General features: G+C 42.4%; 1 protein-coding gene across 12 annotated transcripts in view; it reads left to right on the top strand.

Moving 5' to 3' along the window:
- TENM2 (teneurin transmembrane protein 2) overlaps window positions 1-17,611 on the top strand; it is a 1,160,613-nt gene that overhangs the window by 871,118 nt on the left and 271,884 nt on the right. For all 12 annotated transcript variants that reach the window (XM_070517111.1, XM_044777697.2, XM_070517110.1 and 9 more), the window contains one exon: window positions 11,075-11,309. In XM_070517111.1, the coding sequence (XP_070373212.1) occupies window positions 11,075-11,309 (235 nt within the window). The remainder of the gene's footprint in view (window positions 1-11,074; window positions 11,310-17,611) is intronic.

The raw sequence follows: 17,611 nt of genomic DNA, 5'->3' as shown, positions 1-17,611 counted from the left end.
ATCCCATTTGAGATGATAAATACTATAAAGTCTCAGTAACCCAAGAAGCCCTGAGAAACAAATTGCTAATTGATGGCTCAAACCACCTAAATGTGATGAATAACTCAGGCCCTCTGTGAGCTGCTCGCTGCTGGAGCCGGGGCAGCTCGCGCGGCTCACGGATGTGCGTGAGTGAGAGAGACTTGAAAGTCTCGATTTCACTACAGCCTCTTCGTGAAATGGGAGCTGATGCTAAATGGGAATACCAAGATTCAAGAAGACCTAGGCCTGCCTTGTGCTGATTTTCATAGGGAGTGAGAAAATTCATAAAAGTTAAAAAAAAAAAAGCTACTATAATGCCCTTCCAATTGCCCACTATCAGATGGTTTTATTTCAATGTATTTAAGTTGCAAAAGCTAAAAATTAAGAACACTGACTATTTCATGACACTGTAAGACCTAGAGATACTATAACTCGTTAGTAGGAAGAAAGGATCCCTTATTCTTAGTGGTGCTGTTTACCTTAAAAATATCTGGCAACAGGATGTTTTCCAAGTCATTAAAATAATCTTCGAATCACGGGGTCTATTTCACTCCTCTCTCCACCACCTCAAGAAAGAATTAGCCTGTTCAGGCGAAAATGAAAATAAATCCTGACATTTCCTAAGTAGTTCCTGCTTGTTATGCATTTTCTAAACATTGTAGCTTTAAAGGTACTATCTCATTTAACTCTCTTTACCAAGTAGGAGCGATTATTAACCATCTTTTATGGGTGAGGAAACAGAGGCACAGACAGGTTAAGTACCTCATAACTCTGGTTGTCTAACTCCAGAAGTGTCGCCAGCAAAACTGGAGAGGTCAGTGTCGAAAAGACTGAAGCAGCCCTGGAGATGGCATTGTTTACGGTGGCCAGGAAGAAACACTTTTTTCTGAGCGGGTCTCAGTGGGAGATGGGGATGCTAATGTCACTGACTCCTACAAAGCAGATCTGCGGAGCACACTGGCCTCCCACTGGTCCCAGTGTTTTTGAAAGTTGTTTGCATCCTGAGGCTCTTGGATGGGGTGTGGGCTGGATTTTTGCATCCTTACCTCCTCAGCGCTGGATGCTCTTCTCATTCCTGCTACATGATAAGGACCATGGGCACTGTCTGACCCACTTTAATTGGAAGATTCAAAGCAACTCCAAGACAATTTGGAAAGAAACCACTAAACAGTGATAAATAAAATCCAAAGGGCACTCTCTATGGCAGTACATGAACCATGTCATCCTGGACGGGAGATGCTTCTTCAGGAAGCCTCAGATGTTTGTTTCTCTGGGATAATTACTTGCTCGTGTGTGTGTGTGTGTGTGTGTGTGTGTGTGTGTGTGTGTGTGTTTATTTTGAAGGCAGAAAGGGTATCCTGAAAATGTCTCCAGCAATATACCCTATACATCTCATTACATCAGCTGTCACTTGACATGAAAACAGATGCAGTTCAAGGTCTGACATTCAGCTGACTTCTGTTTATATAGTATGGAGAAACTTTTGTTCCCTTGCCCTATAAGGCGTGTACCATGAGAGATTTGGGGAAAAGGTCACTCAGATAGTAAATAATTCTGCTGAGCTTTGAAGTGAAAATGCTCCAGGAACCTTTATCCCGTCCTTGCCATTTAACTGACGTGCCTCACTCATTCTTGGTGTTAATGAATGGTGGAGATCAGAGCTTGTCCCCATCGTTCTGAGCGTCAGAGGCTCAATCTGAAATCAAAATCATATTTTATCTTTGGTTTGATCCTTTCCCTGTTCAAAGGAAAGCATTGTGACCATCTCAAAGAAAAAAAAAAGGAATGAAATACACCCCAAGGAAAACCTAGTTAAAGAGCTAAAGAATGACATCTTGATGGAAGAAATTTTCACTGTGATTTTTATTTTTTTAAAAAAATAGCCTGGTCTTTGAAAAAGATGTTATCTTTCTTGGGTAAGGAAATATCCAAGTTCTGCCCAGGCTATTTTGCAATAAGACCTTGAAAAGCTCTGCGATGAGCTGGAATGAGAAGAGTTTAAATTTTTGATGCAATTCTCTGCTTGGGAAAGTGATAATGCAGCTCAAATAACAGAGAGAGTATTTTCTGCTACAGCGCAACAATCAACATAACGTCTGGGCGTATTAATAATTTCACTCCTAAACTTCTCGACAGGGAAAGCATAGGTCTTAATAGCATTGTCAAGATCCTTAGGGCAATTGAAAAACCCAAAATCATTACTTTCTACTGATAGGCTTTCTTCTCCCAGAGGATGCCAAAATACCTAGGGTAATGTAGATTTATTGAAATGCTCAGATACGCACTGCTCAGACGTAACTTTGCAATAAAATCTTCTTTTTAGAAGGGTTCCTCTCAAGTATTTCAAGTGGCCCTTTTTTTTGGCTTTGTCATTTGGAAAGTAGCTAATAGAGTTGACATTGATCTCAAGTGATACTTTCCTAGTGATTTAAGAAAGCGAGGAATGGGTATCAGGGTATGGTACACTGATGTGGCACCTATGATTAAAATCCCTTTCTGACCCATCACATGTGAGGACTTGCCCTATTTGGGCAGGATACTCCCAAACCTACAATCTCTGTTAAGCTTCTAATTCCAGCGCAGCTGCTGATTCGGCACCCAGTTCAAAAGTTCCCTCCTTCTCTCTTCTTTCCCTCAAGAATCCCTGCCTGTGCACGGCTGGGTTTTAGCTGAGCAGGGATGGCTCTGTGCAGTGATTACAGCCATGTGGGAAGCGCGGGAAGAAATTGCAGGATCCCCCTCGGGCCCTCAAGTGTACAACTGGCTCTCAAATGACCATCATCTAACAATCTCTGTCTGAAAAGTATCAACAGCAGCAGGGTCCCAGCCAAAAAGCTCCTGTAAAGGACCAGCTTCAGGTTGCCAGGGAAAGATATTTTTAAGTGGTGTGAAGTGTGCCCCATCTGAGATCTAACTTTGATTGATTCCAACGGGGTTCTGCAACAGACATCTTGGTTATAAGAAACAGAGGGAATCGCCCTGTATATGAAATGTACAGAATGGGCAAATCCATAGAAATAGAAACTAGGTTAGTATTTGCTAGAGGTTATGGGGAAGGAGGGACTGGAGAGTGACTGCTAATCGGTATGAGATTTCCTTGGGGAGTTGATGAAAATGTTTTAAAATTAGATAGTGATGGTTGCACATCACAATGAATATACTAAAAAAAAAAGCACTGAAATGTATACTCGAAAAAGCTGAATTTTATTGTATCTCAATAAATCTGTTATAAAAAAAAAAATAGGCGGTCAGGCAGAGCCAGGAAAGAATAAACAGAAAAGACAGAAGGGATAGAAGTCACCTTCCCCCTGTGTCCCCTGTCCCCCTGTTGAAGGAGCCTCCGGGAGCAATAAGAATTCAGGGAACGAAGGGAAAGCCTGTCATAGTCCAGCGGTCGAATGGAACGCTCAAAGGACAGAGGCAGAAATCTGCTCTGATCATTCTCTGCTGAGGCTCTCCAGACGTACCCACCAGGGTCACGAGTTGTTCATTCATTCGTTCATTCATTCATTCAGCACTATTTCTGTGCCAGCCACTGTGGCCTTGAGCTGGGGCCATAAATAAGAAAGAGACAGACTCCCTGTACTGGAGGAGCTCAAATTTAACAGGGAACACAGGAGAGTCCAAAAATCATATAAAACCATGTGCCAAGGATTATGAAAGAGAGGCACCCAGTGTGCACACAAAAGAGGCCCAGATGTATTACAGTTAAATACGAAATGTAAGGAGGGAAACTTATATCACTTAACCTCCCTCCACCTCAATTTCCTCATCTTGAAAATGGAGAACAATATCTACTTTGAAGGTTATTACAAGTTTTAAATAAGGTGAAATCTATAGAGTGCTTATCACACAGCTGGTGCTTATTAAATGGGAGCAATTGTTCTGAGATGATCTAAGATGTCCCTGTAAGCCCAAGTTTTTTATGAATGTATGTAAAGCTGACAAAACTTTGGTTTCTAGGCCTGCAAATGATTGTTCCTTATGACTGCAACTCCCAGGCTTCTGCCGTGCGATGCTGATCTGTGTGTCACTGTGAATGCGCTCAGAATGTTTTCTCTCTGAGGTCATATATTTTATGTAAGCAAGAGAACTACAAATCATTCCTTACGAGTGAGCACAGCCCTTTCCTTCTCTGGTGCTCTGTTTGGGCTGAATGGGGCCTTTCCATCAGGGACGGCCCCCTGACACAGGACTGCGCCACCCAGGCCACGAGGCACTGGTCAGAGCTGTAGCTGAGCACCAGAAGAAAAGAAAGAGGCTATAATTTGACTCATTCCTTCATCCTTCCTTCTTTTTTCTCCACCATTCTGAAATGTGAGAGAGGCTGCAGCTTGCTACAATAGGGACCAGATCTGAGAAATACTGCAGACTGGCCATCAGCCCTGCGAAGCCAGCAATACCATATGTGGTCAGTAATAAAAAATACAAGTCCTTTCTTCAGGGCATGAATGGTTCACTAGATGCTAAGACAGGGGAGAAGGAAGCAAGCTGAAGGTCCAAAGTGCCCAAGACTTAGAGACAATTAAGTAAATCTCTTTCCATCTCCTTCTAAACACAGGGGGATGTTAGATCTGGACAATCCCCCACCCCTCCACCCCTGGGCTGTTGGCAAAGCAGCTCCAGTCAAAGCAGGCAGGATGAACTGGGACGGAGCATGCCCTTGTTTCTGCCTCCGACAGACCTAATTGCTGCTCATCCCTCATGCCACTGGTTATGGGAGCCAGGGATGCAGCGCGGAGGAGGACGTTTGGGCAGGGCCTTTGGGGAAGGGACAGAAAAGAGACTGTGCTGCAGTCTGGCTGTGCTGGCCTATTTCTCCTGATTCAGGCAGCATCGGGAGGTGCAGAGCTTTGAGGTGGGCGATGCCCTCCAATTTCTCACAAGATTTCATTCTGCCATTTAAGCAAATGTGCAAAGAAATGAGTCAAATAGAATTTTTCTCTGTATTTGCTAGGGCATATATAAACCAGGGCAGGGGTCCTTGTTCCCTCCCCAGGTGAGTGTATCCTGGAGCCTGGTGCTCCTTTGCTTATGGCAGAGTGGAGAAGAGATCCTGGGATCAAAGAGCAGCTCTGCCACTTGCTAAGCTACGTGACCTTTGGTGCATTACTTAATGTCTCTGAACCTCGCTTGCTAGATCTGTAAAATGGGGATGATAAGAGAGCCTGTCCCACAGGAGTGAGTGGGAATACATGGGAATAATTTGAGTACAGCACTTATAACAGGTCCGGACACACAGGGACAGCTTAACTCATAGCAGCTATCGTCAGTATTATTATTTTGTGTCATCAACATCAATTGTTTTGTCTATGCAAATGGGACAGTTCTGAATCCAAGTTCCATTTCTGCAAGACCTCAGAGATGCTCTGGAGACTGCCTATATTAATGGCTGTGCCGTGTCACTTAGTCACTATGCCCTTCTACAGACAGAATTTGAAGGTGGAGAAGATCTAAGGTTGGCGACTTTGCCTCCATATGTTGAGCTGATACTGCCTTCAAGAGCTGCCACTCCAAAGAGTTAGGGAACTGGAGTGCCCTGGGAGGTCCTCATCATTTTCCCCAGATCCATGGACACTGATGCTGTTACTAAGATCAGGTTTATTAACTATAAAACATAGTATAATATATAATAATATTTATTAATATATCTTATTAAAGATTTTATTTTTCTCCCAAAGCCGCCCAGTACATAGTTGTGTATTTTCAGTTGTGGGTCCTTCTAGTTGTGGCATGTGGGACACCACCTCAGCGTGGCCTGATGAGCTGTGCCATGTCCACACCCAGGATTCAAACTAGAGGAACCCTGGGCTGCCAAAGCAGAGCGTGCAAATTTAACCACTGGGCCACAGGGCTGGCCCCTATTAATACCTATTATGTGCCAAGAATTATGCTAGGCTCTTAATAGATGTATTCTCATTTGCTGCTCCTAACAACCATATGAGAGGAGTAAAATTACTGTACCCATTTTACAAATGAAGAAACAGAATCAGAAAGCACATATGTAACTTTTCAGTGGTCACACAGCTAGTAAGTGGCTAAGCAGGGGTTCAAAGCTGAACCACCAGCCAGGCCATCTGCAATAGACGCTCCTTAGTTCTAAACAGAGGCTGTTATTCTTGAAAATCCTCACCTCTGATTCCTTTTGGCTCCCATTCAAGGTCAAATTTGAACAGGATGTTGTGGGGCCAGTTTTTATCAACCAGAGACTGCAAAGTCTCTGCCAACACCATCCCCACTTCCAGCATCTTCAAATTGCTGTCAGGACGTGACTTGCTCCAAAGACGTGGTTCAGGAGAAGAAGGCAGAGAGTTTGTGGTTAATTCATCATCCTAGGGTCTGAGGGGTTGAAATTTTTAAGGACCAAAAATTGGCATGCCATCTTCAAGAATGAGTGAATTATTAGCAGACAGGCCTCTACTTTTATTTTTGCCTTCATACATTTTATCATCATTTTTAATCACCAGGAAAAATCGCTGTGGACAATAGAGCAAGACGAGGCTGTCTTAGTTTACCCCTGCCCTCCCACCCTCATCATCCACCTCCCCCACTTGGCAAGGGTAGACCCAGCCTAAATGCTTCCCCCAGCTGTTTGTTTAGGAAGAGTGCAAAACAATAGTCAGTTCTTAAGAATTTTCTTCCTTAGCTCCAAAGAAAATTCTTTCTTTACACATTACTTAAAATGTGGGTGTTAGCTGTTTCCACATGCTGTTGGAGCACCGCTAGTCTAGTCAACTCAAGAGTTGATACTCAAGATTTTATAGTCCTCGAGTGTAACTTTTTTGGAATATACGTTGTTACCTAACAAAGAATCATTGCTTTATTTTTCTTAAGACTCCACTGTCAACCAGTTGGCAAAATTTTTGGCAACTGCCCCACCACAAATCTAAAAACACAGAAGCAAAAGAATGATTTTTATTCAAGTAAACAAGACCAAACAAGCAAACAGGACAAATTAAGTGCTCATTCAAAGACTTAATTTTTAAATATACAGGAAGCACCTTCTCTATAAACTCACTTGTCTTTGCAAGGAGTCTTACCTGTCCCACCCTAGCTTTTAACAGAGAACCACTATGCAGCACCTTCTTCCTAGAACTAAAAACCACACAATACCTAAAAATAAATTCCAGGTTCTCACCTCAAGGTAAATCAGATACAATATAATAGGTTAGCCCTGCACTTTTAATGACAGTTGCCTTCTGCCTGTTAATGGCATACTTATTAGGTTGATACTGTGTAAGCATTGATGTTACATAGTTATTTGTGGCTCAGTTGCATTATGTGATTTCATATTCATGTAATGGAAGAGCCCAATAATATGCACATTAATTAAGCCCAATAAATGTGTTGAACTTAGAGTAGACCGGAAGTTTCCTCCATCAAGCTGAGTTATTCATTTCTGTTTCACCATAGTTTGAAGACATCAGTTGCCTTCAAGAAGGGTTTTTCATGTAGTTTGGCGTCTTGGAAAGAAGCAGCAAGGTGTGTTGCTGACCACTGTTTGCATTTTTGAAATGGAAAACCATCCCATCAGGCAAAGGCATTGGATGACTGTAATGAAAACAGATAAACACAAAAAGCTCTTGAGGTCATTAGTTGTGGCAGAGGTGTTGTTATATTAGAGGCATGTGGCCCTCAGAGAATGCTCAGGTAGCCCAGGTTAAACCAGCAGTCAAAATCATAAACACCTACCAACTGGTGACATAAATGCATACATCCAGCCAGAGTAAGATAACAGGGATTGTTCCAGTTGACGGAAAGCCAGAAAAACCCAACCAATGGCATTCAGCTCTATCCAACTGTCGCCATGGTGGAATACAGACTCAGTATTTTCGTTTTGTTTTTGTTTTCAAAAGAAGTCAGAAATCTGAAACACTATCTAAAATCTCACCTTCAGATTTTAGTACTATTCAGCTCGGGGGCTGCCAGTTTGTGCCATAGATAGATGAATCTGGGTACTCCCTCTCCTCAAGTCTGGGCTCTTTGAAAGCTGCAGTAGAGTCTTCTCCATCCCTTCATTCCCAAATGACCCAAGCAATGCTCCAAGCACGTGCTTTTGGGGAACTTGCCAGCCATCAGGCAGTATGGTTAGCACTTTGCATGTATCCTTCCACTCTTTCACAGTAGCCTCAATGGGTAGTTACTGCTGTTGTCACCATTTGGCAGATGAGGACACTGAGAATTAAAGAAATGAGGTCGCAGGCCTAGGTTCACACTGCTCGAAGGTGGCAGACCCAATCCCCAAACCCAGTTCTTTAGATTTTATCTCCTAACCACTGGCTAAATGCCCCTCCCAGGGCTCCACGTCTCTCTGCATATCCCCCAGTGGTAGCATTTACCACTCTGTATTGTAACTGCCTTTCCCTCCTATCTCCTGCACCTAGTTGAAAGACACGACTGTTGGATAGATAGATAAATGAGCAAATACAGTCAGTGTCAGAGTGGAAATGAGTAACAATAAGAAGGAGACGTCTTCCCATACTGAGGATGCTGGATAGTTTTTGTTGTTGTTACTATCAGTAATTTGACTGACTTGCAGTCAAATAGCATGTTGCTTTATAGGAGGGCAGGGTGAGTGAAGAATTAAGTATTCTTTCATCTTCCTCTGCTCTTCTTTCTCCATCTCCCCCAAGAGAAGCTCTAGGCCTTCTCTTTAGGAGAAATGGAAAGAGAGCTTGACATTCTTCTAATTAACTGGACAACTCACCCTCCACTTTATTTGGAACATACCACATAGCACCCCGGCTGGCGGTTCCATTTCCCCCTCAGCACCGCACCTGGATATGGCCAGCAGAAAGGCAGCCACAGGAATTCCACCCACACAGAACACAGACGGACAAAGAAGGGCCACACAAGCTGAGGAGGCGAAGAAAGCTTAGCTCAGGGTGAATAGACAGGAAGCAGGAGGATTCTGGTATCTCATTTCATGAATTAAATCCTTCACACGGCCTCTTTGTACTTGGGGAGAGTGTGTGGTCTGGCAAGCTGGAGGATGGGGGCTGAAGGAGATGGAAAGTTCGGGCTTAGGGCTGAGGAGGGTGGGTGCTGACTTGTACACTGATTCATCTCGTCTTCCCGAGGCAAGTCTCATAATTACCTAACTAATGGAGAATAATGACACTACTCGGATGGGCGTTGAGAGAGGGGGAAAGGAAGGCATGAGAATTCATTAACCGTGTGTGAGGGGCTTGGATAGCATCTCTGAAGGATCATTATTACATCATTTCACCCCCTCTTCTCACCTCTTTCCACTAATACGAGACAGACAAATGTTAAATAACTCTATAATAATACATTACTAGACACACAACAATGCCAGAAAATATAATAGCCTGCTACGGCTATGAAACTCCCTCAAAGATATATTTAAAATGTCACTGGTGCATAATGTAAAATGCGAATTACAGGTTCATTTGGAGGACGCGATTTAAAATCTATACAACTGTACAGTGGCATTTCCCACTGAGTTTTAGTTTTAGTTGTCTTTTTCTGAACACCAAAAAAAAAAACACAAAAAAATCATCCCCTAAGTAATTTCAGCCCAGAGATGCAAACTTCAAGGAACCACTTTTCTCCCTATTTTTCCTTCCTGTTTTCGTTGGTCATGATGCTCTCCAAACCTAGTATCTTCTTGACATGTTGTCTTTCTTTCAGAACACTTCTGCGGGCTTCGCAGGAGCCACAGAATGTAGATTACACCTTTTGGAGATGTAGCCTGGCCACATAAGGAGACAAGTAGTTGAAATTTGTGTCAAATTGCTTGTTTAAATGACTTGAGCCAACTTCTTAAAGCCAGGACAGCAGGGGCCGAGGATTTTCAAAGTTGGCCAGGACCAAAATGACAAGGCTCTGCAGGCACCTGGTGAGCTGCCAACCCCGACTGGAGGCTTCAAAAAATAAACTTTCTCAAAGGACACAAATTAAAAGTCATGTTTCAGCAGCCATTAAAACCAAATTACAGGCTTACGTTGCATAGTGAACTACTTTCGTTTCATTATGCTTAAACTATTTCGTTTCGTGGATTGAGAATGGGTTGCTAGGAAAACCCTGTGTGGAGTTGTCATCTGTGGTCATAGGTACTAGAGGATACGTACAGAGGTGTAGCCCTCCTTTGTGTGTGTTTCCTGCAAGGACAGAGGATTTCAAGACTAGAAAACAGAATGCAATTTGGAATAAGGGTCAGGGTTTGAAAACATCAACCCTAACCTTCTCTAGAGACCGAATCCTCAGGGTTCATCTCTCAGAGAAGAGACATTATCAACTCGCTGATCTGAGCGGGCTCACAGGTGTGTTTTGTTGACTCTCATTAAAAAAAAAATTATATATATATGCATATAAGTATACATATATACACACACACAAACACATACACAAATTGTTTTTGGTTAATTGTGAGCATTTTTTAACAAATAGGAAACCGTACCTAAAAGTCTAGATCTTCAGCTTTCCTAGAAAAACTAGAAGATAGGGGCCTTGAGCTGTCGTGCCCACACGGCCACATGGGCCTGGATGCGAGTGAGGGCTGCTTCCTACCTCTCCAGGTCACCTCAGCCCGTAACTGGCCAACTGCACTTTCCTGCCTGGCCCCTATAGGTATTTAAATATGCTACTCCCTGACTTAGAGTGTACCATGTTCTTATTACCTTTAGAAAGAGGAAATATTTTTAAGGAATGTGTGCAGTGTACTGATTTACCAGGAAACAGAATAGGGACTCGTTATAACAGAGATCAGCCTTGAACGTCATGTTACTTTCACTGTTGTATTAAGGTGTTTCAAGTAATTGCACTGGTCAGCCCTCATCAGCCTGGTTTTGCTAACCTAGTTTTTCTTTTTTCGTTTGACCCCTGTGGATAAAGGCCAATCAAAGCGTATTATTTATTGGTAACTGACACTGGGATGCTTTATGCAGTCTTACCTGTATCTCTACTTTGCAGCTGTCAGCCGTTGCCAGCAGCTTAGAGACTTTGGTTCTAGGCTCTCCTCTGCAGGTTTGCAGAGTGTCTGAAGCTGTAACCTGCAGCTGCTCATGGCCGTTTCTCCTTCTTTTTTCAGGCCCTCCAAACCACCACAGCCAGTCGACTCTGAGGCCCCCTCTGCCACCCCCTCACAACCACACGCTGTCCCATCACCACTCGTCAGCCAACTCCCTTAACAGGAACTCGCTGACCAATCGGCGGAGTCAGATCCACGCACCGGCTCCCGCGCCCAATGACCTGGCCACCACGCCAGAGTCCGTTCAGCTTCAGGACAGCTGGGTGCTAAACAGCAACGTGCCTCTGGAGACCCGGTAAGTCCCATCACCCATCACGCCCATCTCCCTACCTGAGCCACCCACACAGTGCCGCTGGGTAGCTCAGAGTTCTAGTGGGAGAGAAAATCTTGGCATAAATAATGGGACGAGTTTACCACCTCCTTGTTTTTCCCTTGGTAATTTGACCCTGGACGGTAGGTTGATAGGTATTTCTTTGTTCACATGTGTCTCCTTTTAATGCTTGTTTACTCTCTTAGACAGCTCTTGTGTACCCAACTAATAGAATTAGCATAACATACTTTTACTCAAAGGCTCATGGGAAACGGGCTTATAAGGGTATATTGACTGAGAGCTGCTGATAAATTATGCATTTGGCCTTTCTTGAAGTAATAAATGAAGACTCATTTGAAATTAAGTGTTTGGGGAGACCTTGAGAAACAATCCCTGATTCCAGACTGACAGAACTATAATTTTAATTTATATTTCATCCAACATGGTGTCACTTTAGTCCCTCCTGTACACACTAACAGCTTGATGCCTGGGGGGCAAACAATAGCGTGTAAAAACAAACAAGAAGAAAGGGGCAGCCCTTCTGCTCGGAGGGAAGAGTTTCAAAGTGATCGCCAGGTCTGGCTTTGTTTTGGGTTTGCCTTTGCTTCTGTCCTTTTCTCACCTTTGCTTCCAGTCTTGCAAAACCATGCCCACCATCAGGAAGGTGCGTCTATCACAGCATGGCTGTCTGGGATGTCATAACTGCAAAGACCGGGAGTAGGTTGGCCAAGTATTGGAATGGCCTTGGTGCCTCCATCCCCAGACACTTTCGTGATTTGTCTGCTCCAGTTGTGACTGTTTCCTTGTTCAACAGAACCATGCAGACTAAACAGAGAAAGAGGCTAATTCAGATTGACCCTTTGCAAAGTTCTCACATAGTTTTTAAACTCTAATAACTCAGGTTTGAGGAAATAATACAGAAATAATCTGTAATCTTTCTGGTAATGGCCAGTGAATTTTCGGCTCTTAGAAGAAAACAGTTTTGCAAGCCATAGCATTTGATGTTGTTTCTTGACTATAATATTTTTTGGGTTCTTTAATAAGATCTTGAACATTAATATGCTGTGCACCATTGTCACTGTAGGCACTCTAAACTGTAATAAATTTTATTTCCTGATAATTATAGGTTATTTTTAACCATGCCGACATTCTTAATCTCTAAAGCTTAAAATATGTAAAGTCAATAGAAACTATATGCATATAATATATATAATAGATATATTTAATGTCTGCACTGATATAGTAACCCACTAATAAACAGCTTTGCTGGAAAGTTTCTAGGCTGAAAGCTGACTAATCCACCAGGCTTGACTTGGGATATTGTCATAGTTGATGGTGATCTTTAAGGCTGGGTAAGACTTTCTTTTTCCTCCCCATAATTATGAACCGCCATAGAGTTTGCTGGGCACTAGTCAGCCTATTTTTATATTAACAGACTATTGTTTGAAAATAGTTTCTGGACATAAAGGCTCATAGAGTGGACTAGATGAAGAAGGAAGAGGAGGAGAAATGCAGTAGCTACTGTAGAAAAAGGAGAAAGAGAAGGAAAGAAGAGGAATAGCATCACCATTGACAACGAGTTTTTACTGTGCACTTTGTATATGCCCAATATGAATGCTTTACATGCACCGTCTCGTTCAAGCCTGAAAGCAATCAATCCACTGAGGTAGGAAGGAACCGTCATTATCACCGTTTTAAGGACGCAGAATCTAGATGCAGAGGGGTGAAGTCACTTCCAAGGGGTCTGGGGTTTCAGGGAGATGGTAAATTATGAGCCACATTGGATGGAACGCTGATGGTTCCCACACACAGAATAAGGTGGTGAGAAATCTGATGGGGGAATAGCCACAAACCTACACTTATTCCTCGAACGTTGCATTGACAAGGCAAGATCCATCAGAGTGTCTGCTCCCCACAAAGCCTCCCCTAGGTGATAAGAACGTGTATGCCATGTATACAAATCTTCCATCTCCCAGCTTCTGATGCAACCAGTTGGTTTTCTAGGAGATTTATTGTGAACAACCATTTGTAGTAAAGTGTTCCCTGGACGAGGATCTCGTAGAGAGGACCAGCAAAGCCTAGATATCGCCTTCCTGTTTTCCTGACATAAGCTCTCCTAGAACTTTTTTCTGATCTTTAGAGTCCTTATTGGATATCTGACATTTCTCCAAGGATTAGGGCTTCTCAGATGCTCTTGGAGGCAAGTTAAAGACAAAGCTTGGGGAATAGACAGGATTGCCAAAAGCTAAAGCCTATTAGGAAAAAAACAAGAACAACATATGCATGTTCTTTGATCAGTATGTTCAAGGGCCAAGGATTAGAGAAAGTAAGGCCCTTGGGATGCAGCCATCACCAGAAGTCAAACACAGGGTGCAGAAGTCAGCATATATTTGAAACTCTATTCATAGAACTGAACACATATGACTTGGCTGTACAACTGATCTCATATACGAAACTTCAGCAGTAATGAATAGAATAGTTGAGCTTTATGTTTCTCTTGTAAATATTATCCATTCTCTGTCTTATTGGAAAACATTTACTGAGTCTCCCATGTATGCCAAGCACTATGTTAGGTACTGGGGAGATAAGGATTAAAATATGTGTCCTGTCCTTAAAGCTTATACAGTCTAAAGGAGGAAATAGGCACATAAACAAAAGCATAGTGCAGTATATACAATAATGGAAGTGTAAAAGTTAAAGTGATTGTACAATGGAAGAAGTGATTAACTCTCCAGGAAAAGTTTCACAGCTGAGGGGCTGTTTAAGCTGGGTTTGGAAGGATGAGTAAGAGTTTACCTAATAGATATGTGGAAAAAAGTCAAAGACTATAGTATGTCATTTGTTTCCATTCTCTACTGATTTTTCATGTAGTCTTGGAAACTGTCGAACTGAACAAATTCACTTGTTCAAATGCCAAAACATTGTGAGAGTAATAGTGTTAGTTTCTCATGCGCAAGAGAAAGTGTAGGTATGGGACCTCTTCTTTTAGGGGTATTATGCCATACTAGGGTTCCCATTCCTATCTTTCATACCGAATAAGAGCTGATTAATCACATCCAGGAGAGTAACACTGAAGGCAAAACATTCTGGAGGTTGATCATGATGCAGTCATCAATTTTGAAAATGCAGTGGAAATTTACCAACAGCTTCACCACCTCTGCTCTCCTTAATGCAGACTTCTGGGTGTGATGGAAGGATTTCCTAACTCTGGGAGGTGATGAGCCACCCCCGGAGACTCCACGCCAAGTCCAGTGTGTTTCTTTAGACCAGTGGGGAACAAGCCCTTGCCTCTCTGCATTGCTTTTTGATATTCCCATCAGTCTTAATGAGGCATGTTCGATGTTTGGACTACGCTTTTGCATTTTTTTTCTATGACAAGTAGAATCAGAGGTGCTGATTAAGGAGGCAGAGCCAAAAAACTTGGCCGGATGAATTTGGAATTTAACACAAGACAAAAAGGCATATGAGGAAAGTTCAGTATCAGTGTTAGTCATATAAAAGAACAATGCATATAAACTTCTACTATTAAAAGCAGTCAATTTATGTATAAACAGTAATATAATCCAAGTTAAACCAAACATAAGGAAGAGGAATTAGTTGCAAATGGTCTGTACTGTCTTTTCTGATGTGGTGTGTAACATAATCATTCTGCCCACCATCTTTCTCTCAGCCTGTTCATAGAAGGTCCTAGCACAAAGTCCACGTGCAATTCTTGGTTGATATCTCCTATCTATTCCTTCCTCTCCTGAGAGCAAGAAGGTCAGGTATCTTCCTGGCCAGCTGCTGCTGTGGGAGTTTCTGAAGTCAGCTTCTTTTGTCAAAAACCATAGAAAGTACCTCGACGACAGAACCTAACTTTCCTTCCATTATGCAGTTTGCTGAAGCAAGCTTCTCTCTCTGAATCTCTCCCGGCAGCAGGTGACTAAAGAGAATCCCTAAGCAAGACAAAATTTCCCTCTCAGTTTACTTTCGCCCTGAAATACCAGAAGCCCTCATTTTAACCATCAAGATCCTCGAGCTACAAACAAATTTGCAAGTTGCTTTTTAAAATGGTCATCTATTATTCATTCAAGAAACATCTATGAGAACCTACCACGTGCCAGGCACTGGGGATCCAGCAATGAAGAAGAAAAGCAAAGTCCTTGCCTTTATGGAGATTCCAGGCTGGATGTAGACAGAAAGAGAACAAACGATTAGAGAAATACCCCTACAATGACAAATGTATCAAGTGCCACGTGAGGCAGAGAGAAGCCAGACTCGTGAGAAATTAGCATTTAAGCTGAGCCCTAAGGATGAGCAGGTGTTAATTAGACTTAAAGAATGTTCTAAGTGGTGAAAACAATGACCCACTGAGGGAAGAAACACTAAGCCAGAAACAGAAAGCAAGCAAGAAGGCAGGCGAGGGCAGGATGGCACAAGGCTTTGGGTTGCGTTGAAGATTTTGTGCTCTACCCCAAGAGCAGTGAAAAGTCACTGAAGTCTTTTAAACAGGAGAATGAAATAGTAACATATTGTTTTGTCTTGTTTTTAATTATAGTAGCTGCCGTATGGTGAATAGATGGGGGTAGGGTGGAAGGTAGCAAGACTAAAGGTCCAGTTTGGAGAGTATTGTAATGGTTGGGACGAAAGGTGGTGTGGCTTCCAGTAGGGTCCCTGTAGCTACAGGATCTACAGCTGTTTGCCTTTCTTCTAGGAATCTGGAAAGAAGGTGTATGTTCACAGACGTGAATTAATGATCACGGAGATGTGGGTTAGGCAAGTGTGAGCATTAGAACGAATTTTCTGACCTAGGAAGCTGAGTGGATGATGGCGTCATTTAGAAAACAAAAGGTCAGTTTTGGGCATGTTCAATCTGTGATGCAAAGAGAATTAAGTGTAACTGTAATTAGCCGGATTTATTTTGACTCTAAAATAATAGATGTAACACAGAAATTGATCCATTTACAAATGATAACATATTTAGTGTAAACAAAGCTCTCAGCAGTTAATTTTTCTCTTTGAAAACAATTTCTCCAGAAACTTGGTTCAATTTAACAGTTATTGTACATGATTATATAGGCATGTGAATAGCAACTTTTCTTTATCAAATGCTTTTTGCTTGACACTGGGTTTTACATATATGATCCCGTTTAATCCCTTTAACTCTTCTGTTAGGTATTTGTTACCATCCCTGTTTTAAATAAAAGGAAACTGAGGCTCGGGAAGATTAAGTTACCTACACGTCTCCAAATAAGTAAGTGGCAGAGCTGAGATTTGAACCTGGGTCGACCTGACTCCAGATCCCGTGTTCTTAACCACCACATGCACTGGCCTTTGGGACTGGAAGAACTAAACAAAATAAAACTATGCTTTTCCAGATGGCAAACAACAAATTAATGTGCCCAGGCCACGGGAATGGTGAAGTCGATGCGTTTTAAGTGACATAAGGCAAGATATGATCTATGGGATGAATTCCAGCCTGTTACTAGTCATAAAGCTAGTCACTGACAAAATCGTAAGGCAAGCAGAGGTAAGGGCCCCTTCTCTGCAGCTCTGTGGGACTGGTGGTAACCTGGGATGGTAAATCTGAGGCCTCGCTGCTCTCTGGCAGTGGCAGCATAGGCTATGTGGGAGCCGATTTACAAAGGTCTAATGCTCTGCATATCATCAAATGTGAGAGCAAATTGACATTGCAGAAATAAGAAGCACCGTTACTGTTTTAGCTCCGTGATTTGCAGAATTTTTATCTTCCAAACAGGGCTTTGCCAGATTGGTAGGAAAAAGCCAAACAGCTAGGGGTACGGTGGCCCACCCTATGGTCATACTTTGAGTGTCATCATCGTTCCCGTTAGCAGGATGTCGTGGGAAGTGCTCTGATAAAGAACTGAGCAGGTCGGGCTTGATGGGTGACATCTAAGGAATCTAATTTTGGTTTCATAATTTCAGAAAACACACTTTTTGTCTTTAAGATGAAGCAATCTCAGCCTAATCTGGATGCCTTATTGGTAGTGCATACTTAGAAATCAAGACGCGAGACCTTTAGTAAATAAGGTTCTCACGGAGAAGCAACGAGATTGTTGAAACATCCTCACCATGCTGAGCCAGAAGACTATTCCAAACTTGTTCTCAAATTGATTTTTCTACCTAAGGATTAATTTTCTGACAGAATCACTGACAAGCTTGATCTTGAGAATATTAAACCAAGGTAACCTGTTTGCTTTTTTTCCCCTCCATATTTTTGAGTAAGGTTTAAAACTAGAATTCGTTCTGGGTGAACCAAATGCATTCAAGCACTTTTCAAATCAATA

This window comes from Equus asinus, chromosome 9 (genome assembly GCF_041296235.1).
Source record: "Equus asinus isolate D_3611 breed Donkey chromosome 9, EquAss-T2T_v2, whole genome shotgun sequence".
NCBI lineage: Eukaryota > Metazoa > Chordata > Mammalia > Perissodactyla > Equidae > Equus > Equus asinus.
This window is presented reverse-complemented; position numbering and strand designations above follow the sequence as displayed.